Raw genomic sequence first — 25,458 nt, 5'->3', positions numbered from 1 at the left:
GGGGACAGGGACAGGGACAGGGAGGGAGCTGTGCTTGGTGGGGAGCACTGCTGGTGCCTGTGGTCCTGCTGGGCTTGTGTGTCCTGCACAGCCTTGCCTCTTAAACTTTATGGGGGCACCTTTACCCTGCCTTGGGAACACCACCCCACGTGTCCCCTCCTGGGATCAGGACAGTCCTGCTAACCTGTCCCTCTGCCCTGTTTGTGGTTGACAGTGCGACCCCTTGACCAGCTGCGAGATGGACTGTGAGGCCAACAACAAGGTGGGTGGTGGGCAGGGGGGTGGCAGTGGGGGACAGCAGGCAGGGAGCAGAGGGTGGCTGGGAGGGCTCCCTGCCCGCCCTGCCTGTGCTGTCTGGGGCAGTGCATCCACCCTGGACCATGGAGCCCTCTCAAGGTGGGTGTTGAACCCACCAGCTTGGGTGGTGATTCCCGCTCCCTGCACCCAGTGTGGGTGCTCCTGATACCAAGATGCTCCTGAGCAGCCCCTAGGCTTGGGGACACCACGCTGCCTTCCTGCCTGCCTGCCCGTCACCCCCTGCCCTGCCTGTCCTGCCTTGCCCTGAGCATGGCCAGGGTTGGGTGACACTGCCCTCCTTCCCCAGGACCTCATCTGCGTCCTCATCGACGATGGGGGCTTCCTGGTGCTCTCCAACCAGGAGGACCACTGGTACCAGGTGAGCAGTGCCCACAGAGCAGCTCTCCTGGGCATGGGATGCCAGTGGAGAGCTGAGACCTTTGAGCTAATGTCACAAGTGCTGTGACAAAGCCCCACTCAAGTCCCCACCAGTGGCGACCCATGGCGAGGTGCACCCATGGTTTGGGTGCAAACTCGGTGTCCTCATCCCAGGTGGGCAAGTTCTTCAGCGAGGTGGATGCCAACCTGATGTCCGCCCTCTATAACAACTCCTTCTACGCCCGCAAAGAGTCCTATGACTTCCAGTCCGTCTGTGCTCCCGAGGCCCAGAGCAACACAGGGGCTGCGCCCCGTGGCGTCTTTGTGGTGAGCACCCATGGGGATGGTGGCTCTCAGGCAGTCCAGGAGCTTGGGGACCCATGAGTGTGTTCCCAGCACCCCACGTGGGACCTGCTGGCTCACTGCCCCCCTCTCAAACAAGTCTGATGAGGAACTGTTTAGTCTGGAGAAGAGAAGGCTCAGCGGGGACCTTATCACTCTCTACAACTGCCTGACAGCAGGATGGAGGCAGGAGCGGGCTGGGCTCTGCTCCCATGTACTGAGATAGAGCAAGAGAGAACAGCCTCAAGCTGTGCCAGGGAGGTTTAGATTGGATATTAGGAACAATTTCTTTACTGAAAGGGTGCTCAGGCATTGGCACAGGCTGCCCAGGGCAGGGCTGCAGTCACCGTCCCTGCGCGTGGTCACACACTGTGCAGCCGAGGCCCTCAGTGCCATGGATTAGCGGTGGCCTTGGCAGGGCTGGGGAATGGTTGGACTTGATGAGCTTAAAGGTAATTTCCAACCTGGTTGATTCCATGGTTCTGCCCGCAGCCCACCGTGGCTGATCTCCTGAGCCTCGCCTGGTGGACCTCGGCTGCAGCCTGGTGAGTCCTGCCGCGTCCCCTCCACTGTGGGGTGGCACCGGCGCATCCTGGGGCCAGGCCAGCTGATGTGGTTGCGCTGTCCTTCCGCAGGTCCCTGTTCCAGCAGTTCCTGTACGGCCTCACCTACAGCAGCTGGTTCCAGACAGGTGAGTCCCTGGGCTCAGGTGGGCAGGGGATGTGGTTGGGGTCTGTGTTGGGGTTCCATGTCCCCTGGCCCACGGCGCTGTGCTGGCGCAGAGGAGGTGGCGGGGGACAGCATGGAGGCCAGGGAGACGAGCTGCATCATGAAGCAGACCCAGTACTACTTCAGCACCGTCAACGCCACCTACAACGCCATCATCGACTGCGGCAACTGCTCCAGGTAGGTCCGTCCCCATTGTCCCATCACCTGAGCAGGGTTGGGGACACCCCCAGGCTGCCTTTGCCAGGACCCCCAGGCAGCTACCTGCGTAGGGGCAATGTGAGATGCTGTGCAGCACCTGGGGGGGGGCTGTGGTACCCAAGCAGGGAGGACAGAGCAATGGTAGTGTCCCCATGGGCTGCGGGATGATGATGACATCCCCAAGGCCCCTCCAAGTGGGACTGAGCTCTGAAAACCTATCCATGCTGGTTTTCTGGGCAGCCCCTTGGCATGGGGACTGGGAGAGGGTGAAGAACGGGGATAGGGATGAGGACAGGGATGAGGTGGGGATGGTGATGAGGTTGGGGATGGGGATGAGGACAGGGGTGAGGTTGGAGATGGGGATGGGGATGAGGATGAGGTTAGAGTTGGGAATGGAGGTGAGGTTGGGGATGGGGATGAGGATGGGGATTAGATTGGGAATGGGGACACCCCTCCTAGAGCCACCTGCCAGTGGGGCTGGCACCATGGGCCAGGGGGGGATCGGGGCACAGGGTCAGTGGGGTCCCTGCTGCTGTCGCACCCCCAGGCTCTTCCATGCGCAGAGGCTGGCCAACACCAACCTGCTCTTCGTGGTGGCCGACAAGCCCCTCTGCAGCCAGTGTGAGTCCATCAAGCTGCTGCAGGCGGAGGTAAGAGGTATCCTTTGGTGTCGCAACTGTGTCCCACCAGTACATGGTGGCAGAGCAGTGGGAGGACAGGCAGGGTTTGTGGGGCAGGGTGGGGAGGCCAGGAGCTGTGAGGTCTGGCAGGGGTCGAGGAAGCCAGCCTGTGGCCATAAGGCCAGAGGATGGCCATTGGGCGCCCCACGGGCCCCCACTGCCCTGTCCCTGGTGGTTTCCTTGACCTGCAAAGCCCCCCCGAGGGACCCAAACCAGTGTGAGCTGGTGGATAGGCCCCGCTACCGGAAAGGCCCCCACATCTGCTTCGACTACAATGCAACAGTACGTGGGGTGCAGGGGGGTGCAGAGCTGGGGGGGCCTTGGAGGGATGGGGGCAGTGGGTGCCCCCTAGGGTGGGGGGTAACAGAGCCATGGGGGGATCCCAGGGGTGCAGTGCTGTGGAGGGACCCCCTGATGGGGGTCCAGAGCCTGGGGGTGGGGTGGGAGGGAGGGTCAGGAGCCTTGGGGTGCCCCCTGGGGAGATGAGAGCCATGGGTCCCTAGCAGAGCAATGCCATGGGGTACCCTCCGGGGGGGAACAGAGCCATGGGAGTACCAGGGAGAGCAGCACCATGGGGTGTCCTCCGGGTGGGCAGTGCCATGGGGTCCTGCGACAGGAGGTACAGCAGGGGTATGGGGGGTGCCCTGGGGTGCTGAGGCACCGCTGGGGATCCCCCATGGCCCCTCTCCCTTTGCCCCCCACCCAGGAAGATACCTCAGACTGCGGCCGAGGGGCTTCCTTCGCCCCCTCCCTGGGGGTCCTGCTCTCCCTGCAGCTGCTGCTCCTATACTCCAGCGCCAGCCGGCACCCGCTGCCCCCGGCCGCCTGCCTTTAGCCCCCCAGCCCCCCCCCGCCAGCTCTCTTTTGTTTCAAGCTCCATCTCCATCCCCTTCCCCGGCCCGGCGCAGCGGGAGCAGCGTCCCCTCCACCGCCTCGGGGACCCTGCGGTGCCGCCCCGTGCTCCCCGGCGGCCGCAGCCAAAGAAGAGCCGGGGTGCGGGCAGGGGCCCCCCGGCAGAGCGGGGACGGGGTCGGTGCCGCGGCGTCCTGCCCTCCCGGCCGCTCGGACTCGGAACGCGGCGGCGGCGCCCACGACCCCCATCCACCTCGCCTATTTTTTTAGCCTGAAGATTTTAAAGCAGATCTTTCTACATCGAGTTTCCGACATTTTTTCGCCTGGAGACCGGCGGTGTTTGCTGTCAGCAGTGAGGACACGTGGGAAAACACAAAAAAAGAAGAAAAAAGGGAAAAGGGAAAAAGGAAAAAAAAAAAAAAAAAAAACAAAACAACAAAACAACAAAACACACACACAAAAAAACTAACAGGAAAAAAAAAAAAAAAAAAAAAAAAAAACAACAAAGAGGAAAGGACTTGTCTGTGCGGGTCAGTATTATTTGTTCCAGCGTGTACCAGCCCCCCAGGGCGCGCAGGGCAGCCGGGGGCTCCAGCATCCCTGCGGGCTCAGGCTGGATGCAGGCAGGGATGGAATGGGGGCGGCAGCGGCCATCGCCTGTGCCAGGGCAGGATGGAGCCCCGATGCCTGCCGCAGCCTCAGCCGCGCTCGTGTGTTCTTGGGCACAGCTTTTGGGGTGAAAAGGAGGGGAAAAAGAAGTGTATTTTGTTTCTTTTCCGTTCTGCAGATCACTGTGAAACCCTACCCGCCCAGCCCTGCGCAGCTCCCCTGCCAAAGAAACCACAGTGCCCAGGGGAGCGTGGCGCTTGTAGCCAAGGGGGACGTGCCATGTGTCCCCAGGCAGGTTGCGCCATGTGCTCCATGGTGAGAAGTGGAGCAGGAGGTGACGCATGTCCCCAGAAGGGACATGCCAGGCCCCCCTGCCCATCCCTTGGGGCACCATCACTGGGCTGCTCCCTGGGTGCTGCTGCGGTCCTGGCTGTGGGCACCCAGCACTGGGGGTGTCCTGGGGTGCTGGGGCTCACACTGGGGCACTTGGGTGAGGGTGTTGTGCCCCAGCCAGAACGCTGGGTGCCAAAGAGGCAGATGGAGCAGCTGCTCAGCCATGACACCCCACGGCACGCATAGCATCCTATAGCACCCCATGGCACCCCACAGCACCCCAGCCAGGAGAGGTGCCGCAGGGCTGGGGGGGGTGGTGCATGGTGCCCAGCCGTGACACCCTTGGGTGCTGCGTTGCAGGGGGGGCTGTACCAACCACCCATTGCCCCCCACTGCTCCCAGCAGTGCCAGGGGCCCCCACCCCTGCAGGCAGCCTCGGGGCCCCTCACCCCCCGGGGACCCCGCTCAGAGCCACCCCATCAACCGGGGCCAGGGGAGCCCCCTCGGCACGGCCACCCCGGGGGGGCTGGGGAGGGTGCCAGGCGCTAATTAGTGCTGGGGTTAATTAATGGTCATTCTGCTTGTAGCTTTTTCAGTGTGTGTTTGGTTACTGTCTCTGGGAACCGTGTTTGAACAGATGGCTCTGTGTTACCGGGAGTGTGTGTACTTCTGTAGTCTAGTTAGGTGCTCTGCCAGAAACCACCACTATACATACCTATAAATATATACATATATAGTCTATTTTAAGTTAAAAACCAATGAGACAAAGGGGCGGTGTGGCCCCGGGCCCCCCGGTCCCACCGGGGTCACATCCTGCCCCGTTCCCAGCCTGGAAGCTTCTCTCTGCTCATTCAAAAGCATTGGGGTTTTAATTGATTTTCTTTCATTTATTTTTAATTTCTTTGGGGTTTTTTTTGTTTGTTTGGTTTTTTTTGTTTTTGTACAGAAGAGTTGGAAAACTTCAAAAACCCAACAAAAAGACGATTTGTAAAATATCGTGCGTGTGACTCCTTGTAAAATATTTTGAAATGGTTTATTACAGAGACTCCGTTATTAAATAATGTTCATATTTTCACTTCACAGGCGGTGGCTGCGTCATTGCCCGGGTACATGGGCACGGGGCGGGGGGGACAGGCAGGACACCGTGGTGCTGATGCCTCAAGCCTGCCTGCACCTCCAGGCCATTGGGCAGGACACGGGCAGGGTTCAGGCAGGGCGCAGGCAGGGCTGCGGGCTCACACACTTCGCGGGGTGCAGCCCCCCCCGGCTCCCTCAGGGCTGTGTGGTCCCCTCCCCGCATCCCTGTGCCCCCACACCAGTATTCTTGTGTCAGTGTCCCCAAGTGCCCCCCTGTGCGCAGCCCACCCATGTCCGTGTCCCCCCCACCCCGGCTTTGTGACCCCATGTCCACAACCCCACCACTGCGTGCCCCCATTCTTCTGCTTCGTCTGTGTCCACCTGTGTCTGTGCCCCCTTTGAGTTCGTGTTCCCTGTGCCCCCGCCGTGTCCTTAAGCCCCCACGGGCCCGCACTACATGTCCCATCATGCCCCGCAACGCGCCCCGGCCCTTCCTCTTCCGCAGCCCTTCCCCACCCCGCGCATGCGCAGCGCCGCTGTTTGTCCGCGCCCGGCCTAGCCCAGCAGCGGGCTCCGGCGCGGCCTGAGGCGGTGGCGGGAGGGCCCGGCCCGGGGCTGAGCGGGGCCCGGCGGGGGGAGGCCGGGCGCTGCAGGCCCCGCGGGGCAGCCCCGCCCCGCTCCGCCGCTGGGGGCCGAAGATGCGGCGGTACCTGCCGGTGGCCCGGCAGCACTTCCTGGCGGCGCTGGCCGGCACCAGCGTGGTGGTGAAGTCGCTGAGCGCCGCCGCGCTCCTGCTGTATCTGCTCTCTTTCGGCGTGGACACGGCCTACGGGCTGGGGGTGACCCCCGGCTATCTCCTGCCCCCGAACTTCTGGGTGTGGACGCTGCTGACGCACGGGCTGGTGGAGCAGCGCGCCTGGGGCCTGGCGGCCAGCCTGGCCACGCTGGGGGCGGCCGGGCGCCTGCTGGAGCCCCTCTGGGGCGCCCTGGAGCTGCTCGTCTTCTTCGCGGTGGTGAACGTCTCGGTGGGGCTCTTGGCGGCACTCGCCTACTTCCTCACCTACGTGGCCTCCTTCCACCTCGCGTACCTGTTCGCAGTCCGCATCCACGGCGGGCTGGGCTTCCTCGGGGGAGTCTTGGTGGCTCTCAAGCAGACGATAGGGGACAGCACCGTGCTAAAGGTGCCCCAGATCAGGATGAAGGCTGTCCCCATGCTCCTGCTGCTTCTCCTGGCTCTGCTGCGGCTCGCTGCACTCGTCGAGAGCAATATACTGGCCTCGTACGGCTTCGGGCTCCTCTCCAGCTGGGTCTATCTCCGCTTCTACCAGCGGCACAGCAGAGGCCGCGGAGACATGTCCGACCACTTCGCCTTTGCCACTTTCTTCCCCGAGATCCTGCAGCCCGTGGTGGGTCTGGTGGCCAACGTGGTTCACAGCATCCTGGTGAAGGTGAAAGTCTGTCGCAAGACAGTCAAACGCTACGATGTGGGTGCCCCGTCCTCCATCACCATCAGCCTGCCAGGGACAGACCCCCAGGACGCCGAGAGGAGGAGGTATCACTTGCCCTGCTTCCCTGGGGATCGTGTTTATGGGCAGGGAGGGTCAGGTTTAAGGTCTAAATGAGGAGGAGTGGGAAGATTTGGGTGCGGGGTGCTAAGGGGGGCCTTTTCCAGGAGGACTGCCCTCCCTGCTATGAGGTGGTGGGGAGCATTTCAGGGCGTGGTGGGGGGACATTGTCCACCTCTTCCAAATGTGTAGCGGTGGTGGAAGTGCAGGAGAGGAGCAGGGAGATCCTGGCAAAGGGGCAGCTGGGGTTTGGGGTCCCTGCAGGAGGAAAGGGGATGAGAGGTGCTGCCCCCTGCTAGTGACAGCCCTGCAGCCTCCCATCCTGGCACAGGAGGAAGTGTGAGTCAGTTCCATGCCCCGGCCCTCCCACACACCCAGCGTTGTCGTTTCGGCTCCCAATAGGAAGGTTTAGACCAGGCATTGGCACTCGGCTTTCCCCTGCTCTGTTTTTCCCCTGTTCCGGAGCGGCTGTGTGCCATCTGACAGCTTCCGAGCGCTCCATGTGGCATGAAAACCCTGCATGTGTAGTCTGAGAGTGTTTCTGTGGGGCAGTCCCAGGTGTGCTGGGTCACCTCCAGTGCTGCTGAATCCACCCTCCCCTGCTGGGAAGGAGCCAGAGCCAGAAACAAAGCTGTTAACCGTGCCATGCCTGCCTGACCCAAGGTAACCTGCCTGTCTGCCCTTGCCCCACAGGCAGCTGGCCCTGAAGGCCCTGAATGAGCGGCTGAAGCGTGTGGAGGACCAGTCAGCCTGGCCCAGCATGGAGGATGATGAGGAGGAAGTGACAGTCAAGACTGAGAGCCCACTGCTGCCCGACCCTGGCGCAGCCGGGAAGGGCTCCAGCCAGGAGTCCAACCTCATCACCTTCCAGGATGCCCCATCACAGCTGTGACCGGCTGACACGCTGCCCCCTTCCCGGCCCGGTCTCTGTTGGAGAGCTACTGACCCCCGTCGTGCCCCCCACCACCAGAATGCTCGGTGGGTGTGGGGACTCCTCCCGCGGCAGAGGCAGGGGGCTACCTCATTCCAATGCTTCGCTGCTGCTCGGGGCCAGCACCGGGCACGCAGGACTACGACGCTGCCACCACCACAAGGACGTGGGATCCTCGAGCCGCTCTCTTCGGCACAGAGCAGCCTGTGGACGTCAGCACCGGCAGCTCTGGGAGGGGACATGGTGCTGATCCCTGCCCCAGGCCACTGCTTACCCATGCAGGAGCAAAGTCGGCAGTGATTCCTCGCTTCTCCTTCGCACCCGGGGTTGGCCAGAGTGCTCCACACTTACTTCCTCCTTTCTGAAGGTAGTTTTGTCCCCACCCGAGGGAACGGGAAGGCTGGTGGGGGTCTCTTCTGAATCCCTTTCTGTGGGGAGCCTCCCCCGGCCCTGGCAGGAGGTCAGTGGTTTGTCAGGCGGGGGACAGGCCACGGGGCAGGAGGAGACACCCAGCCCCTCACGGTAGGGTTCTCTCCTCCTCCCTCTGTCACCTGCAAAGCCCTACGAGGAGCCGGTGCCCTCGGCTGCTCTCTGGTTAATCCGTTTGTCTGATTACACTAGAAGCTGGAACTATTTTTTACGGTGGGGCTCTCGCTGCTTCCTCAGCAGCAGGTTTTCTGTCCTGCAGGTAGAATGTGGGCTCCCCCTTCTCTTTCCCTTCCTCTGTGTTGATCGGCTTTTTTGTTCTTTTCTCTGGATGGAGAGGATCTCTCCCTGTGACAGCCTCTTCACAGCTCCTGCACCCCCAGGCGCTCCCCAGCCTGGGGCACGGGTTGATAAGGTGTGATTATTTTTATAAAGGACCACACGAGGTTTTGTCAACTGAGAAAACCACAGACGTTTCGGTATCAATAAAGAGTTCTTTCAAAGAGCCGGCTCCTGCAGCAGAGTGCGTGCAGGGCATGGGGCAGGCACAGAGCAGCCCCTGGGGGCTCCCTGCAGGAGCCTGAGGAGGGGGTTTCTTCCCAGAGGCTCCCAGCAGGTTGGGAAAGACCCTTTGCAAGCAGGAGGTGAGAAGTGTGCAGTGGGGGGGGGATGTCTGCCTGCACCCAGAATTACCCCCCGCCCCCAGCAGTAAAGAGGGCTTGTTGCACTGTAGCTGCCTGAAATCTTTATTGAATAAAAGCTCTGGATACAGAGGAATGTTCCAGCCTGGGTGGTGCTCCCAGCTCTCCAGCCCTGCTAGGGGCAGGGTACGTGCTGAGGAGCAGAAGGATCCCCAATGTCAGGCGGGCTGAAGGCAGGCTGCTGTGCTGGCAAGGGGAGGATGTTCCTTTCTGCCTTCTTGGGGACTGTTTAGTAGGCTGTCTCCAGGGCTTGTCCCCAGGTCTGCGCTGAGCCATGCTCCCACTGTTCCCTGTGCCCCTCAGAGGGACACACCTGCTCCTTTGCAGCCTGGCTTGGGAATTTGCTTTATAAAATGACCCCCCTTCCTGACAGGCTGAAGCTTTGCTTTCCCAGCCTGCAGGAAGGATTTGTGCATGGATCTGTGGTTGCCAGGCTGGGCTTACTGCATCGGTCCTGGGAAGCTCCCAGGTGTCTGCATGGGGCTGTGCTGTGAGGTGTTGGATGTGCTGCTGTCTGTTGCATCTGGCATGGGTGCTGCCACTCTGCTTCAGCCCTCCTGTGGCTGCAGCCACAACTGTACCTGTGCTTTTACTAGCCAAGCTGCCTCCATGGCAGGAGAGGCAGTGTGGTGCCACAGCAGCCTCATGCATGAGCAGGGACTCCCTGGCCTTCTCACCAGGACACAGTGGCTCCTGTCCTGCCTGCTCCAAAGCAGCCCTGGGTGGGAAGGAAAAAGGAACACAAATCCTGAGTGAACCCTACGGTTCCCAGCAGTGAGCACCAAGCTGTCACAGGGACCAGCAGCTTAATTTGTGTTGGGAAACATCCCCACCAAGGCAGGCATGAGGAGGGCAGCTCCTGCCCGCTTGGTGTCATGCACGTCGTAGCTGCTCCCTGGGGACAAGACACTACGGACGATCCAGGACGAGAGATGAGTAGACAGAAATCGAGTTCTGAGGAGACCCTATGAGAGCAGGGGACCCCCGTGGGGGGTGCGAGGGGGAGCCCTGACCTCGCTGGCTCACGCAGGGGAAGTTCAGCTCTGTGTCAGGCCCTCAGTGCTGGCTCCGCTTGCGGTACAGGTAAGCGTTGCTCACCTGGTTCATGATAACCAGGCTGGTGAGGAGGGGACACAGCATGGCAAGGTACCAGGAGACGCTGGTCACCGAGGTGGTGAACCACAGGGAGCACATGCCCAGCATCAGGCTGGCACAGCCCAGCAGGTAGCCCACCAGCCCCGAGGTCGCATGGTAGAGCTTGAGCTTGGCCAGCGTCCAGTTCTTCATGAGCTTGGGATAGAGCAGGAGCACACCCCCTGCGCACTGCCCGCCAGCGTACAGCACGGTCAGCAGCCCCGTCAGCCCGTGCCAGGTCACGAAATGCGCCTTGCCGTTCAGGTGCTTGTTGTAGGTGATGATGCCCAGCCCCAGGAGCGCGCAGACGAGGGCGAGCAGCTGCAGGGCCCAGTGCGCCCGCACTTTGACTTTGCGGGAGAAGGAGCGGAGCACCGAGGTCTCCGGGGAGAACATCAGCAGCGCTTCGGTCATCAGGAACGAGAACTGGGAGACAGAGGGCAGGGGGTTGGCGTCCACGGGGCTCAGCCTCCCACCACCCGCGAAGACACGGACTCATCCTCCGTGCCGGGTGCTGTCCCCGGGTCGGCGGGGCATAGGGGACGTGCCCATGGCCGGGGAGCAGCGGGGCCGGTAACCGGGCGGCAGGACTTACCGCGAGGGCCATGAGCAGCGGGTGCCAGGAGAAGAGGCCTGCAAGGGAAGGGCTGGTGAGCTGAAGAAAGACGCGGCCCGCCCGCCCCTGCCCGGCCCCGCGCCCGCCCCGCACTCACTGGATCCGGGCCGCGCCAGCACGGCCACGCCGGTGGGGAAGCCCAGCGCCACGAGGTGCGCGGCGGCGCCGGCAGCGGCTCGCAGCGACCGGTACAACCGGGACTCGGTCTCGGCCGTCAGGGCCATGGCGGCCGGGGGGAAACTGCCGCCGCCGCTGAGCCGGGCGCGTCGCGCCTCACGCCGTGATTGGGCGAGGGGAGCTGTCAGTCCGCTGGAGAGCGCCGCTGATTGGTGGTAGGTGCTGTCACTCAGGGGAGAACCCGCCCACATCGGCGCGGCCGTGTGACGGAGAGGCCCCCGGGATACACGCTACGGTGGCCGGCGGGGGCCGGGCGCAGGCGCGGTGTGGGCTTCGCCGATCGTGCCGGATCGGGGCCGGCCCGTCCCGCCGTCGGTGCGTCATGGGCGGCAGGATCGAGTGCGTGTTCTTCAGCGAGTTCCACCCCACGCTGGGACCCAAGATCACCTACCAGGTGAGAGCACACTGGGCATGGGCGCCCGGGAGCGTTGCAGGGGGGCGGCTGAGACCGGGACCGGAGCTGAAACTGAGGCTGGGGCTGATCCGCCTGTGCCGCTGCAGGTGCCTGAGGACTTCATCTCTCGGGAGCTGTTCGACACCATCCAGGTGTACGTCATCACGAAACCCGAGCTGCAGAACAAGCTGATCACCGTGTGAGTGCCGCGGGATGCGCCGGGGATGCGCAACGCAAGCTCCGGGTCTGTCGCAGCGGACCCCACGTTCAGTTGCTGCCCGTGATAACCCGTGCTGGAGGTTTGGGGTACCCGGGGCTGGGGGTGGCCGATGCTAAGTGCGGTTCTGTCAGCGCCAACTCCAAGAAAAGCAAACGAGTCTGGAGGGCAGTGCTGGTGTTAAAAGGAGACTGTTCTCTAGTAGTGGACTCTCTTAACCCCTTCTTCATTGCGTGTGTTTTACACTCTGGCCATCTGAGGATTAAACATCATTTTAAGTGCAAAGCAGAGAACCCCACACTTCCAGAACTATCCTTGTGTGAGGCTCAGGCTGCCCTGGGGGCATAGGTGCAGTTTATACTTGTCATCCTGCAGGACAGCCATGGAGAAGAAGCTGATTGGCTGCCCCGTGTGTATCGAGCACAAGAAGTACAGCCGAAACGCTCTGCTCTTCAACCTGGGCTTCGTGTGCGATGCCAGAGCCAAGGCCTGTGCGCTGGAGCCCATAGTGAAGAAGCTGGCTGGCTACCTGACCACCCTGGAGGTGAGCCCTGAGCCAGTGTGAGCAAAGGCTGGCTGCCTCACAGTCCAACCCACAGAGTCACCAGTGGCCTGGTGCATGTTGTGGGTCACTGGGTGTTACTGGGGCAGGGACCCAGGTTTACGGCCAGGAGGTGATCGCACTGGTTTTACCCACACATCACTTGAAGTTGAAGAGTGGACAGCAACCGAGATCTGTGGAACCCCACATCTCTGTTCCTGTCCTGTGGGGCAGAGCTGACTTGGGTTTCTGCTCTCTTTATAGCTGGAAAGTGGCTTCATCTCCAACGAGGAGAGTAAGCAGAAGCTGGTTCCCATCATGACCATCCTGATGGAGGAGCTGAATGCCAAAGGAAAGTGCACACTGCCCATAGGTATGGAAGCCCTGCTAGCCCGGCGGTAAGGGCAGGAGTGGGGCAGGGTGGTACTGGGAGGCAGCTGGACCTTTCACTGCCCAAATCTGCTCTGCCTGCACTTGGATCCAGCCTTGCCCTTGGTGGCTCAAAGTGCCGGAAGGGATGGGGTGATGGCTGCAGACACTTCTGAGCAGCCTGGTGGTGCCTGGGGCTGACGGTTGCGAGCTCCCGAGGGAGCAGAGGTTTCTGTGGGGACTGAGCGCTCTCCTTTCCCCGGCCAGATGAGTCCAACACCATCCACCTGAAGGTGATCGAGCAGCGCCCGGACCCCCCCATTGTGCAGGAATACGATGTCCCCGTCTTCACCCAAGACAAGGACGACTTCTTCAACTCCCAGTGGGATCTCACCACGCAGCAGGTGTGTGTGCTTGACCAGAGGCAGCATGCTTTGAACAGCATCTGTTTCCAGCCTGCCCAGGGCAGAGGGGTGTCGGGCTGTCCTGCACATCGCCACATTAATAAGCATGGTTTGGTGCTCCCCTTGTGCCTGTGCTTTGAACAAGCAGTTTCCCCAACAAGGATAAAATGCTGCTGGGGATGGAGCCAGCCTGTCCAGGTGCACATGGGGGAGTTTCTAGGGCTTCAATGTGATGCCTTGGGCCTCTGCTCTCTCTCCTTTTAGCTCTTGCTTCCTCCTCTCCTAGATCCTGCCCTACATTGATGGCTTTCGGCACGTCCAGAAGATTTCTGCAGAAGCTGACGTGGAGCTGAACTTGGTGCGCATTGCAGTGCAAAACCTGCTGTGAGTGCATGGAAGGGCCTGGCCAGAGGGCAGGAGGGGGCTGGTGGGTGCTCGCAGAGGGGGTCTCATGCCTCACTGTCTGTCTGCAGGTATTATGGGGTCGTCACACTCGTCTCCATCCTCCAGGTGAGTCAAGCCATGGAGTGTGGGGCCATGAATGGGATTCGGGCAGCGGCTATCCCATGAGGGTGGCCATGCAGGAGGACAGCGGGATTGGGAGTGGGGCGGGTCTGTCTCTCTTGGAGCCGTGGCTAAGCAGAGCTGCTTCCCCTCACCCTCCAGTACTCCAATGTCTACTGCACCACGCCGAAGGTCCAGGACTTAGTGGATGACAAGTGTCTGCAGGAGGAGTGTCTGTCCTATGTCACCAAGCAAGGTACGGCGACCCTGTGCTGGGCTGCTGGCAGAGGCAGGAGGGGAGGGCAGCTGACTGGTGACTTGTCCCCGCAGGGCACAAGCGCGCCAGCCTCAGGGATGTGTTCCAGCTGTACTGCGGACTGAGTCCTGGCACAACGGTGCGAGACCTCATCTCCCGCTATACCCTGCAGCTCCAGAGGGTGGATGAGAGGTTGGTCCCAGCGCCCTCCTGCTTGATTCCCAGCGGTGATGGTGACACCAGGGGTGGCGGAGTGAGGAGGGAGTGCCCAGTCCCTATGTTTGTAGGTGGGGAATGGTGGGGCATGGTGGAACCAGAAGGGAAGGGGGTGTTGGACACCCCAGCATGGGGGTCCCAGCCTCTTCTCATGCGCAGGAGGCTCATCCAGTTTGGTTTGATGAAGGGCCTTATCCGACGGCTCCAGAAATACCCCGTGAAGGTCGCCCGGGACGAGCGGAGCCACCCAGCGCGGCTGTACACAGGCTGCCACAGCTACGATGAGATCTGCTGCAAGACCGGTGAGGAGCCGGGCTCCTTGGGGCCGGCGGGAGGCAGAGCCCCGCGGGTTGTGCACTGCTGTCAGGGTCTCCCTCGCCCCTTTGTGCCGACTGCGGGAAATGGGACTGGGCTGGCTTCTGTGCCGTGCTGCAATGGGAGGGGTTGGGGACCCCAGCCAGCTCCCCAGCACCACTCCTGGGCACCCCACTGACGCCCCGCTGCCTACCCCCGCAGGCATGAGTTACAAGGAGCTGGACGAGCGCCTGGAGAACGACCCCAACATCATCGTGTGCTGGAAGTGACGGCGGGGATGTCCCCCCGCCCGCTCCCGTCTGTGTCCCCGAGAGCCCGGTGTCCTCCGCCGGCCGCCGTGTCTCCTCCACGCCGCCAGGGGGCGGCAGAGGCCCCTCCGCTCCCCCAATGCTCCGTTCTCCGAGGCGGCAGGGGGCGGTAAAGGCGCCGCCAGCTCTTGCCCGTTGCCATAGCGACGCCGCCGCTGCCGCCATGGCTGTCCCGGGGCCAGCGCTGTTGTTGCCCGCCGAGGCCGAGGCGCTGGTGCGGGCGCTGCAGGGCACCGAGCTGCGGGACATCGGCGGGCAGCGGTGCGGGGGGACGCGGTGTGGAGGGAGGGGGGTTCTGGGGGTCCCAAGGGAGTCTGGGCGGGGAAGCGTGAAGGGGGGGGCTCTCAATTTGGGGTGTGCCTTCTGGGGCTGTAGGGGGAGAGGAGGACCCCAATTTCGGGGTGTCCTCATTAGGGGCAGGCAGAAGGGCAGTGCCGTGGGTGCAGCTGCTGCTGCAGGGAGCACACCAGGCTCAGGGGACACTGTGGGGTTTGGGGGTGCCAGGAGCAGGTTTCCCTGCATGAGAAGCCCATGTCCAGCAGCCCGTGGCACTGATGTCCTGCTGCCTGCCCTGCAGATGGCTCCGGCAGCAGGAGTCTGTGGAGAAGCTCAACATGGACGCCATCCTGAGCGCCTCCGTGGGCCAGGAGCAGCTCCTCACTGAGCTGCTGGTCACCTACGCCAAGGTGAGCTCCTTGCGTGTGGTGGTGATCCCTGTGCCAGGCCTTCAGCTGGAGCTGGGGTCGTCTGGTGGACAATGTGCAATTTTGGGATAAAATGGTGAAGAACCGGTTGTATCTCTGAGCAGTTTGGTTTGGGTTGGTTTTTAATTAAAGGTCAAGCTGTGGCATTTGTACGTGCTGGTCTCTGGTTTGTTTCTTGGAGGTTGTTCTGGTTTCTTCTGCGAACCAGCCCCTCTGGTTGTGGATCTCAGTGCTTTACCTGGGGTGTCCCAACCCCGCATGTGAAGGGCTGCACAGGGATGGGTGCTGCCCTGGCCCTGCTCAGCTCCTTATGGCCACCTTCCCCCTTTGCAGCCTCAGGAGCTCTCTGCCCACTGCTCTGTTGGTGAAAACCAGTTGATTTCCAAGCTGGGTGAATATAAAGGCAGCAGCATGCCCCAAGGCATCCTCCATGGGATGACTCTAAAGTCTGTGTGGCTGAGCATTAGCAGTAAAACTGCTTCCCCCCTGCAGCACTGGTCTGAAAGGCTTTACTTTCCCCGTGCCTCCCCTCTCTAGATTCCTGTTCTCATTGGCGAGCTGATCTCTGTGGAGATCTGGAAGCACAAGGTCTTCCCTGTGCTGTGCCGGCTGGAGGACTTCAAGCCGAGAAGCACCTTCCCCATCTACATAGTGGTGAGTAGAGGGGGCAGGGGGAATGAGCCTGGATACGAGGTGGACACCACTGTGCTTAAACATACATCTCACCCTAAAGATCTTGGAGCTGGGGCTTTACATCTCACCAGGCTGAGAGGCCATGCTGAGCAGTGTGATGCTGGGAAGCAGCTGGTTCCCAAAGCCATGAGTGGTGACAAGCCCATGTCCTTGCCCTCAGGACGGACAGAGATAGCTCAGCTCTGTGGAGGGCTGCACCCCTGCCTAATTCCAACCAGGAGCTTGTGGGAGCTGCTGGATGCAGCAAAAGCCGCTCCTGGTGGTGGCTGTGCTCCTGGCTCGCAGCTGTCAGAGACCTGGTGCTACCCTCGATCCCAGGCAACAGCCTCCCTGGGGAATTCCCCCCCTCTGAGCACTGTTTTTCTCTGGCACCTCTAACCAGAGGCCTCTCAGAGGTTACATGCTTCTGAGGTTAAGGAAAATGTTTTTTCTTACTGAGCTCCCGGGAGCAGGAGTCCCTTGGGCCACTCTTGGCAATGGAATGATGTCAGGAGCTGGGCTTCCCTGCAGAGGGATGCAGCCCTTGCCCTAAAGGAAATCTGTCCAAGGCTTTAAAGTTCTAGCCCATTTTCAGTCCAGGGTAACCCCAGGGTAACTTGCTGGAGCAAGGTGATGTTCCCCTGTGCAGCCATTTGTATCGAGGCAGCATTGCCTCCAGTCAGCTATCTCATGGTTCCCGGTCTCCGGACAAGGCTGCCTGCCCAGTCCCAGGGGGCTGAGAGCAGCACCGACAGGCAGGAAGGTCGCTGTTCCATCTCAGGCAGTGACTCTGTGCTGGTGCCAGGGGCTTCAGCTTGCTTAAGGGCTACAGCTGTACTGCCACGGTAGCGCAAAGCCGGGGCGCTGGAGAGCCCTGCCTGCTGGGAAGCACGGTTCTCTATCAGCATGTTACAGTGTCATAGGCATGTTAACATAAATGTTAATGTGACCTGCGTGACCTGGAGTTCTTTTAAAGATTACATCACTTGCATTTGGCTCTTGGACTTGTGTTTGGCCACAACTACATAAGCAGCTTCTTAGAAGACCTCTTTTCTTGGTCCCATTGCCTGTGCCCTCGGTGCTAGTGACTGCTCCACTGTGATCTAACTCCTGCCATTTTCCTCCTGCAGCTGCATCATGAAGCCTCCATCATTAACCTCTTGGAGACAGTGTTCTTTTACAAGGTGAGAGGCAGGTTCAGCTTTCTTCAGCTGGGGATGGAAATTCACACCTGTGGGGCTGACCCTCTGTGAAACTCCTGTTGTTGTGAAGGAGGTCTGCGAGTCAGCAGAGGATAGCATTCTGGATTTGATTGATTACTGCCACCGAAAGCTGACACTGCTTGCAGCTCGGAGCACCAAGGGACAGACAGTGACCCTGGCGCAGCTTTGTCCTGAGGATGTGGCCAGCCCCTCATCCATGCAGGTGAGGAGAGAGTCCTGTAGCTCATTGGAGACACGTGATGGAGGATGTGGGCAGCCTGAAGAGGCACAGAGGAGGTCTTCCCATGGAGACAGCCACGGCTTCCAGCTTGAGGCATCCTGCAGGGCACAGTCTGAGCTCTGAGGGGGGATGCTGGAGAGTTGACAGTAAGGCAAAACATTCATTACAGGGGTTTTGGCCATTTGCCACTGCTCTTGAAAGCTGTGTGGCTATGTCTCCCTGCAGCTTGTGAAGCCACCTTAGCAGCTGGCTGCTGCTAAGAGCCAGCCAGGGTTAACCATGAGAGGGATCCTTTCCTAAATCAATGTATAATATGATGAGGAATCATCCTAACATGTTTCCCTCCAACTTGCTTGGCTCTTTGAGAAACACCTCCTCTCTGTGCTGGTCCAGGCCAGCACTGAGTCCAGAGCTGTTCCCACTGAGGTGTTCCCAGGCTGCTGTGCACACCTTCCCAGCGTGGGAGCTCTCTTTGCTTCCAATGCTTCTCAGCACCTTGAGTTCTCTCCTTCAAACTGCACACACCATGAAGAATGTCTGGAGCAGCAGGGTTAAAGCGACTGCAAACTTGGCTGGACCTCCCCACATTGCCTCCATCCTTTGGCTTGTTGCCTGAGCACGTGCTCCTCTTCCAGAAAAGGGAAGGAAGTGGAGGGCTCCGGAGCACAATAAGGATGTTTTCCAGGAAATGTTTTCCCAGCTGGGGAGGGGAAGGGGTGCCTCTGTTAGTGCTTTGACATGGCTCAAGTTTAAAATAAAACAATCTTTTCAGCCAATAGCATTCTAAAAAGCACTCGTCTCCCAAGGAGCCTGGTTTCCTCTGATTCATTCCAGCCTCTCCTGACTCCACATACAATAACCCCCTGTGAAAAAGCTGTTCCTGCCTTCTTCTGTGTTGTGGAGCCTGTTCTCCTTTGTGACTCTGTATGGTGATAACCCCTGGGGCAAGACTTGTTCAGTTGTCCCCCAGAAGCACAGGCAAAACATAATCCCTGCCTGAAGGTAGCAGAGATGAGGTCTGAATATCAGCAGGAGCTGTAAAAAAGGGCCTCACTGCAGGAGTTTGGAGAGGGAGGGGGGTAAGAGCCCATAGGGCTTTCTTAGTAGCATGTGGGGCACCGGCATGGGAAGCACAGGGCTTCTTACCACAGGAATTTGTAGGGGAACAGTTGCGGTGGCACTTCAGAGGAACACGAGGTGCTGAGCTCAGTGCTCTGCGCACGAAAATGTGAGCTGCTGAGCATCTGGGACTGGGGAGGAGAAGCTGGGCCTGGGCCAAGGAAAGGGACTTGGCACCGCTCAGATCGGCTGTGCCAGTGGTCCCGAAAGAGGCTGAGTCAGAGGGTGGTCAGGCTGTTATCCTGAGCACGTGGGGATCACATGGGGTGTCCATGCTGCCTGGGGAGGGAAGGAGGCTGGGTGGCTGGAAAGCATGGCATAGCTGTGGACTGGGATAACCACAGGCAGATACTTCAGCTGGCTGTACACAAGCTGTAGAGGAGAGGCAGATGCAGGAGGGGTGGATGTAGGACTGCAGCTGTGCCAGGGCCAAGTTTGTCATTCCTCCTCCTCTGCTTCCTCTGCTGATCGTGCAGCTTTCCCCCTGCCTGAACCTCACAGGTCTCTGCACGGCCATGGGCTGCAGGATGATCCCAGAATGGTAGAGAGGAGCAGTCTGGGACTGGCCTCTTCCAGGAGGTGTCCCTGTGCTGGGGCACTGCTGCTGGTGGCCACCCATGACCCGTTAGGGGTAGGGGGATGAGGAATGAGCAGCAATGGGCTGTGAGCACTTCTGCAGCTGCCCTGGCAAACAGGCAGTGCTGGCACAATCAAGAGGAGAAGCAGAGTTTGTTTTGCAGGGCTCTGGTTTCCTCCCCAGTCTGTGGTTACTGATGCAGCCCACAGCCTTCCTCCCTGTAGCTCCTGGGAAATGGGGCCTGCAATCCTGAGGCTGTGCTTGTCCCTCCACAGGAGCTGCAGAAGCAGGCGGAGGCGATGGAGTTTGAGATTGCCCTGAAAGCCCTGTCCGTGCTGCGGTTCATCACCGACCAGGTGGAGAGGTGGGTGCCCAGGACCAGCAGAGCACATGTGCCCAGCTCTCCAGTGTAGATTCCATGGGATCACAGAGAGTGCCTGGGATCCCTCTCAGCAGCTGCCTGTATCCATGATGGCAGTGTTGTGGGGGGCAAAGGCAGCAGCACCCACCTTGCTCTATGGTACTCCTGGGAACCCAGACCGTTGTTTTTTTCCTGCCTCCCCCAGTTGCCTCAGGGAGCGTTTGTATCTGTTCTGCATTTGTCTGCCAGCACCATTCACCCTTTCTGCCCTGTTTCCAGCCTGCCCCTGAGCTCACTGACACGGATGCTGAGCACCCACAACCTGCCTTGCCTCCTTGTTGAGCTGGTGGAGCATTGCCCCTGGAGCTGCCAGGAAGCAGGTATGGATTGTGCCCTGTGGTACCTGGGGCACCATGATGACATGCTGGGACCTGCATCCGCTGATAGGGTGTAGGAGCCCTTGCAGAAAGCTGCTCCTCCTCTACACTCCCCTCCATCCTCCCCCCGCCTTGCTCCTCACTAATGCTTCCTGCCGAAAGCAGCTGCAGCACAGCTGGGCTGGGGACCCCTGCAGAGCTTCCCATGCCGATCCTCACACAGGGCTATGTCTCTGAGCCGATCATGGCCAGGACAGGAGTGTAGCAGGTCTGCCAGCCTCACTTGCTCCTCTAGGGAGTCTTGTCCTGGGAACGGAAAGACCAGAGTGCCTGTCTCAGCCTTTCTGCACCTTTATAGGACCAGCACTAAGAATTCAAGGCAGCCATGGGCCCTCCCAGGCAGCAAACCACTGGCCCTGAGGCTGCTGATCACTTAGCTTTGCTCTTGCCGAAGGCTTCTGATCAGGTTGTGCCCATCACCATCAGCCCTGCCTCCTGCCCCCCTACCACCCTCCAGCTCCCCCACTGCCTGCCTTTGAGCAGGGGTGGGCACAGCCTGGGCTGTGGGAACCCACACCCCTTCCCAGCCTTGCACTAGGGGGGTCACAGTACGGGCAGGGGAGGAGGAGATGCTGGGAAGTACGTGGTTCTGTGCCCGCTGAGGGGCCCAGCTGGATGTGGGAGCTTTCCTCCGTCGTCCAGCCATGAAACACATCCCTTCCCTCTGCCTGTGCGCTGAGGGTGTCAAGAGGGAGCTTTGATCTGAGGCCCTGAGGGAGGGCCTAGAAAGCAACAAGAGTGCAAAGGCACTTCCAGGCTATGCAGATGCAGGGTTACATCCTCCTCCACCCCCCAGAGCAGCACAGTAGCTCCTGGAGCTCGTTTTGTCACTTTGGTTGTATTTATGCTACTTGTGGCTTTCACTGGCAGAAGAAATTCCAGAAAAGCAGGTGTTGGCCATGCTGGCAGCCCAAAACATGGCTCTCCAGCCATTCTGTTTTTACACTGTGGGCTCCCACACCATCTACCAGTGCTCTACACTCCTGGCCAAGTACAGAGGGAGATATCTCAGGGATCTTCCAGTTCCTGCCACAACCCTTTTCTTTTAATACATGTTCTTTATGCTTTTCTTACTCTCTAATATATTGTCTCAGTACCAGGTAGGGTGCTATGCTGAGCAAAAGGGTGGGGAAACTGAAGCAGGCAGAAGCATAGGGGCTTGCCTGCACTGCAGTGAGGCAGTGAGTGCAGGCTGGCATTCCTACCTCTGAGCTGCAGCACTGTCTCTCCCTGGAGCCTTGGGTTCTTCTGTCCCTCAGGCAAGTTCAAGAAGTTTGAGAATGGCACGTGGCACGAGGTGCCCCCTGAAGACCAGGTGAAGATGACCAAGCTCGATGGGCAGGTGTGGATTGCCCTCCTCAACCTCCTGCTCAGCCCCGAGTGCCAGCGCAAATACCACTTTGATGGCTTCAACAGAAGCCAGCTCCTTAAGGTAGGGCCCTACGCCACAAAGGCTGTGAGCCCCACAGCACAGGGTAGGACCTTGCCAGCACTAGGCACCTCCATGCATCTCTCCTTATCCTCTCTGTGGGCTCCTAGGAGCCAGTGGTGCGAGAGCGGTGCGGACTGTCACCGTGCCAGAAGCAGCAAAGCTTGTGTTTGCAAGTGCACCTCATGGGACCCCTATGGGTCACTCTGCCAGTGCCCCACAGATCCCTGCTCTCGCCATGCTGCTTCCCCAGCTCTGGCTCCCTTGTCTTGACCTCTCTCCATTCACTTCTCTTCCCCTCTGTGGCCACAGCTGCGTGTGTTCCTGACGGATGTCCTTGTTGACCAGCTGCCCAACCTGGTGGAGATGCAGAGATTTCTGAGCCACCTCGCAGTGACAGAGCCAGCTCCCCCCAAAAAGGATCTTGTTCTGGAGCAGGTATCCCATGGCTCTTCCTACACCTCTCTGCTTTAAGCCTGATAACTCCCTACACCCTTTTCTTCTCCCCAGGCTCAGCTCTGGCGAGGTGGTGCCCAGGGTGAAGCAGCCAAACACCAGTTTCACAATTACACCTTTATTGCTAGCAAAGGTGCCTGTGTGTGGCGTGGGAGTCTTGTCATGCTGCTGGGGTGGCCATACAGTCACATCTAAAGGCATAAATGCTGAGTTATAAACAGCTCTCTGGGTTGCATTGAGACTGCATGGGGCAGAGACAACCCCTAGTTTGCTTTAACAATTAACTCTTCGTTTAACATTCATCAGTGCTTTCCTGCTGAATTCTGGACTCCCCCTGGCCACGGGCTGCTTGGCACACTGTGTAGAGAGGGATGCCAAGGTCTGGTGGTAGAGGCTGGAGTCAAACTGTTCCCGGCTGATGTATGAAGCTTGAGCCCTGAGGGTCTTCAAACAGTGTGAGGTTCTTGGGGGTTTTAATCCATGCAGTGGTAATCTCTGGAGTAAAGTGTTTCTTCAAAGTGTGTCTTTGTGTGAGCTGAGGGGAGAAACTGTGCAGATCTCCAAATAGGCAGCTGGGAAAAGCAGAGGCTCTTCCCCACTGCTGGAGGCTCCCACACCACTAACTGAATCAGATGGGTAGGTTGGGCAGTGAGGAGAACAAACATGCTGTCCCCAGCAGAGCTGGGTGCAAGGCCCAGGAGGGGGATGATGTGCTCTGGCCAGAGCTGAGCCATGACAAATGCCAGGAGCTGGGGCTGAGGAAGGCCAATGGTTGGGGCTGAGGTGGCAGCAGGGTGAGGTGGTTATGGATTAGCTCCACAGGCCTCAATTGTCAGTGTGTCAGCGGCACAGGGACAGGCAGCTGCTGCCCGGGGACCTCGTCCAGCCCTCACCCAGGCTGCTGCCCTTCTCCATAGCTCCGCTTTTGTGCCGGTGCCGTTCCTGCTTCTGCCAAGGGTTGCGGCTGAGCCGGGGGGCAGGCAGGGGGAGCCAGCTGGAAGCACACACAGGGGCTCCCTGCTCTGCCCAGAAAGCAGTGAACTCACTCCTTGTCTCCAAGCCAAGCTGAGGAAAGGCCTTTTTCCATTCGGCTGCTCCCAGAGCAGCCTCCTCCCCTTCCAGGCCTGGCTATTTTTACTCTGCTGGAGGAGGCAGCGCCGTTTGAAGCAGCATCTCCAGAGCCTAAACATCCCGCGATGCTCTTGGCTGGTGCTTTCCCTCTCGCACTGGCCAGCCCTGCCCCAGGCGCTCGCCTTCAGGGAAGTGACGAGTGGAAAACTGTGCTCAGGCAAACAGCTCCGGAGCACAGGGTTCACACTGCTGCCGGCACGCAGGGGCTGAGCCCAGGCCTTCCTGGTCAGGGGCTTCACTCTCAGCTCCAACCAAACCCCAAAGGTTTTGCTTCATTTAACCTGAACACTCATTGTCAAGCAGAACCATCCCCTCCATGTACCCCAAAGCACACCCTTGCTCCCTACTCCTTCGCCTCTGCCCATGCTGCCTCTGCTCAGCCTCCTGGGGGACATGCTTCTCATGCCTGGGGTTGGCTGTCCCCTTGAAGGCCCCCGTACCACAGCTATGAGCACCCCTTCCTTCTGCTCTGCCTCTCCCCACAGGTTCCCGTCATCTGGGACCACATCCTCAAGAAAAACGCAGGCAAGTGGGAAGCCATTGCCAAGCACCAGGTGAAGCACGTCTTCAGCCCCACTGAGGAGGAGCTGAAGCTCCAGGCTTGCAGGTAGGGCCCTGGTACATGCGCACAGGGTGCCCGGTGGAACCAGTATCCCCATTAGCAGCATGGGTGCTCCGCATGGAGCTTGCACTGGGAGGGTGGAGGAGTCTGTGGCACTGGCTGGGTGACAGGGTGCAGTGGGGACAGCTTGCTGCTTGTCAGCAGCTCCCTGTGAGCAGCCTCACCCCTTCTCTGCCTGCTGCAGGTGGGCAGAGACCTATAGCCTGGACATGATGGAGGCTCTGGCCCCCGACAAGCCCCGCTGCAGGGTGTGTGGCACAGAGGCGGCCAAGCGGTGCTCTCGCTGCCGGAACGAGTGGTACTGCTCACGGTAAGGGAGCCCTGCAGTCCCTGTGTCCCCTGCAGCCCCCAGTGCTGCCCGTTCTGCACTGCTGTCACTCCACTTGCCATGTACCTCTCCACATCCTATGGCAAGGCTGGTGTGCCAGGACACTGGTAGAGGGTTGTGTTGCCACTGCGAGGTGCTGAGCTGCCTCTGCCCACACTGACAGCAGTGATGGGCTGCACTTCCCATGGTGACAGTGTCTCCCTCCCCCGCACCCTGGTGTGGCAGGAGTGGGGAGGAAAGCACCCATAGCTCTGTGGGTGCAGGTGACAGCCTGGGATGTGGCAGCTGGGGTGGTGGCAGTAAATTAGATCTCTGGTCCTGAACCATCTGCCAAGGGCTGGTGTTAAACCGTCTTAGCCCCGCAACTGGGGGCTGCATCCACCTCCCTGTTGGGCTAATGCCCAGCCCTGCCAGCTCCGCGCCCGGTGCCCACAGGAGCAGGGTGCTAAGGTTTGTCCATGTCACTGCTTCGCTCCTAGGGTTGGATGTGGCCCTGCTGTGTCCCTGCTGAGGCTTTGGGCACCCCGCTTCACAGCAGAGCCCCTGAGCAGCGGCTTCTCTTCCACAGGGCGTGCCAGGTCCAGCACTGGCAGAAGCACAAGATTGCCTGCAACCTGATGGCTGGAGCACCAACGAGCGTGCATGACCTGTGAGAGAGGCAGTGGGCTGTACCTCACCCAGGCAGAGGCTCCCACTCTGTGTACAGCCCAATGACTGGAGCAGAGAAGCTGTAGAGGCCCCTCCTGCCTGCTCCCAGCCCTGGGCAGCACTGCCCTGGCTCAGCCTCTCCTGCCACCCCTCATGCAGCCTTCTCCAATAAACCTCCTTGTGCACCACGCTGCTGCTTGGCTCCTGCTTGGTCTCCTAGCTGAAGATGCTAAACTGCTTCCTCCCTTCCCTTGCACTTAGGGAGAGGGGTGTGTGCCTGTTTTCCCCCTTTGTAATAACAGAGTTCCCAGAGAACCCAAAAAGGGAGTCAGTAAGGTTTGGCCAAGTTGTTTGTGGCTGAGCCGGGAAGGGAAGGGGTGAGAAGGCCTGCATGTCACCTCTTATCTTTTGGCAGCCGTGTTGAAGTGACGTGGTGAGCAGAGGATGTGGTTAGCACGAGCACCTCGCTGAGCACATGAGTTTCTTGGGTGTTCGTGATATGCCATCATGCAGGGGTGATCCCCCCCTTCGGTAGATGTGACTTAGCACTGAGAGCTTGCTCCCCTGCTCACCAGCATCCCTGCAGGGTTTACTGCTGGCCTGTGCTGCCTTGGGGTGCATGACCCCCTCTCCCCGCCAGTAGCCGCTGCCAAAGGGCTGAAGCCTTGGTCTGAGCGCAGCTGGGAAAGGTTGCCGGGGCTGAACCCCTTTTCTGATGGGGTGTGTGAGCCCATGCACGCACACACCCTGAAACAGGCTTTGCACAGCGCGGCCGCTGCAGGAGCCACGACAGCAGGCAGGAAACCATCTCTGTCCGGCCAAGCAGCCTGGACTGGGGCTGCACGGCTGCGGCTGTGGCCAGGCGGAGCACAGGGGCTGTCCGGCGGTGCTTTGGCTGCTTCTCACCAGCTGCCAGAGATTCCCAAACCCCTGCCCCCCTGAGAAGCTGCGTCCCAGAGCGA

At 60.1% G+C, this 25,458-nt stretch overlaps 5 protein-coding genes across 17 annotated transcripts in view; 4 read left to right on the top strand and 1 right to left on the bottom strand.

The window, feature by feature from the left end:
- CACNA2D2 (calcium voltage-gated channel auxiliary subunit alpha2delta 2) overlaps positions 1 to 4,421 on the top strand; it is a 207,369-nt gene extending 202,948 nt beyond the window's left edge. Inside the window, exons 30-38 of one of the 2 annotated variants that reach the window (XM_080625351.1) lie at positions 215 to 262; positions 605 to 676; positions 850 to 1,002; positions 1,510 to 1,562; positions 1,653 to 1,708; positions 1,800 to 1,923; positions 2,492 to 2,601; positions 2,818 to 2,906; positions 3,331 to 4,421. In XM_080625351.1, coding sequence (XP_080481477.1) covers positions 215 to 262; positions 605 to 676; positions 850 to 1,002; positions 1,510 to 1,562; positions 1,653 to 1,708; positions 1,800 to 1,923; positions 2,492 to 2,601; positions 2,818 to 2,906; positions 3,331 to 3,459 — 834 coding nt within the window. In that variant the 3' untranslated portion in view covers positions 3,460 to 4,421. Of the gene's footprint in view, positions 1 to 214; positions 263 to 604; positions 677 to 849; positions 1,003 to 1,509; positions 1,563 to 1,652; positions 1,709 to 1,799; positions 1,924 to 2,491; positions 2,612 to 2,817; positions 2,907 to 3,330 lie in introns of both variants that reach the window. The other variant, XM_080625352.1, reaches the window with a different exon arrangement.
- Positions 4,422 to 6,027: 1,606 nt separating this feature from the next.
- On the top strand, positions 6,028 to 10,118 carry TMEM115 (transmembrane protein 115). Its single transcript, XM_080625290.1, has 2 exons — positions 6,028 to 7,047; positions 7,754 to 10,118. The coding sequence occupies exons 1-2, from the start codon at positions 6,194 to 6,196 to the stop codon at positions 7,950 to 7,952; spliced, it is 1,053 nt and encodes a 350-aa protein (XP_080481416.1). The 5' UTR covers positions 6,028 to 6,193; the 3' UTR covers positions 7,953 to 10,118.
- A 43-nt stretch (positions 10,119 to 10,161) lies between these two features.
- CYB561D2 (cytochrome b561 family member D2) lies at positions 10,162 to 11,372 on the bottom strand. 2 transcript variants are annotated; one of them, XM_080625292.1, is made up of 3 exons: positions 10,966 to 11,372; positions 10,848 to 10,885; positions 10,162 to 10,678 (listed from the first exon to the last, which is right to left on the bottom strand). In XM_080625292.1, exons 1-3 carry the CDS (start codon positions 11,234 to 11,236, stop codon positions 10,175 to 10,177), a joined length of 813 nt encoding a protein of 270 aa, XP_080481418.1. In that variant the 5' UTR covers positions 11,237 to 11,372; the 3' UTR covers positions 10,162 to 10,174. The 2 variants fall into 2 exon arrangements, with proteins under 2 accessions (XP_080481418.1, XP_080481417.1); XM_080625291.1 differs by having other exon boundaries at positions 10,162 to 10,885.
- NPRL2 (NPR2 like, GATOR1 complex subunit) lies at positions 11,242 to 14,618 on the top strand. Of its 10 annotated transcripts, none has more exons than XR_013957620.1 (11): positions 11,242 to 11,439; positions 11,547 to 11,638; positions 12,032 to 12,200; positions 12,462 to 12,570; positions 12,834 to 12,970; positions 13,257 to 13,354; positions 13,444 to 13,480; positions 13,637 to 13,730; positions 13,805 to 13,922; positions 14,134 to 14,248; positions 14,463 to 14,618. XR_013957620.1 is itself a non-coding variant. In XM_080625284.1 (11 exons), exons 1-10 carry the CDS (start codon positions 11,368 to 11,370, stop codon positions 14,229 to 14,231), a joined length of 1,143 nt encoding a protein of 380 aa, XP_080481410.1. In that variant the 5' UTR covers positions 11,242 to 11,367; the 3' UTR covers positions 14,232 to 14,248; positions 14,463 to 14,618. The 10 variants fall into 10 exon arrangements, 8 of the variants coding, with proteins under 8 accessions (XP_080481410.1, XP_080481413.1, XP_080481412.1 ...); XR_013957621.1 differs by having other exon boundaries at positions 13,805 to 14,017; positions 14,106 to 14,248; positions 14,463 to 14,482; XM_080625284.1 differs by having other exon boundaries at positions 13,805 to 14,013; positions 14,106 to 14,248.
- A 30-nt stretch (positions 14,619 to 14,648) lies between these two features.
- ZMYND10 (zinc finger MYND-type containing 10) lies at positions 14,649 to 24,684 on the top strand (the record flags this gene model as incomplete). 2 transcript variants are annotated; one of them, XM_080625281.1, is made up of 12 exons in its annotated part: positions 14,649 to 14,830; positions 15,147 to 15,255; positions 15,811 to 15,927; positions 17,076 to 17,129; positions 17,218 to 17,370; positions 19,360 to 19,448; positions 19,725 to 19,825; positions 21,142 to 21,314; positions 21,624 to 21,749; positions 23,384 to 23,505; positions 23,705 to 23,830; positions 24,417 to 24,684. In XM_080625281.1, 12 exons carry the CDS (start codon positions 14,649 to 14,651, stop codon positions 24,499 to 24,501), a joined length of 1,437 nt encoding a protein of 478 aa, XP_080481407.1. In that variant the 3' UTR covers positions 24,502 to 24,684. The 2 variants fall into 2 exon arrangements, with proteins under 2 accessions (XP_080481407.1, XP_080481406.1); XM_080625280.1 differs by having other exon boundaries at positions 24,328 to 24,684.
- Positions 24,685 to 25,458: the final 774 nt, after the last annotated feature.

Source organism: Psittacula echo, assembly GCF_963264785.1.
Source record: "Psittacula echo genome assembly, chromosome: 9".
Classification (NCBI taxonomy): Eukaryota; Metazoa; Chordata; class Aves; order Psittaciformes; family Psittacidae; genus Psittacula; species Psittacula echo.
Note: the sequence above shows the minus strand (reverse complement) of the source record. Positions and strands in the feature narration are given on the sequence as shown.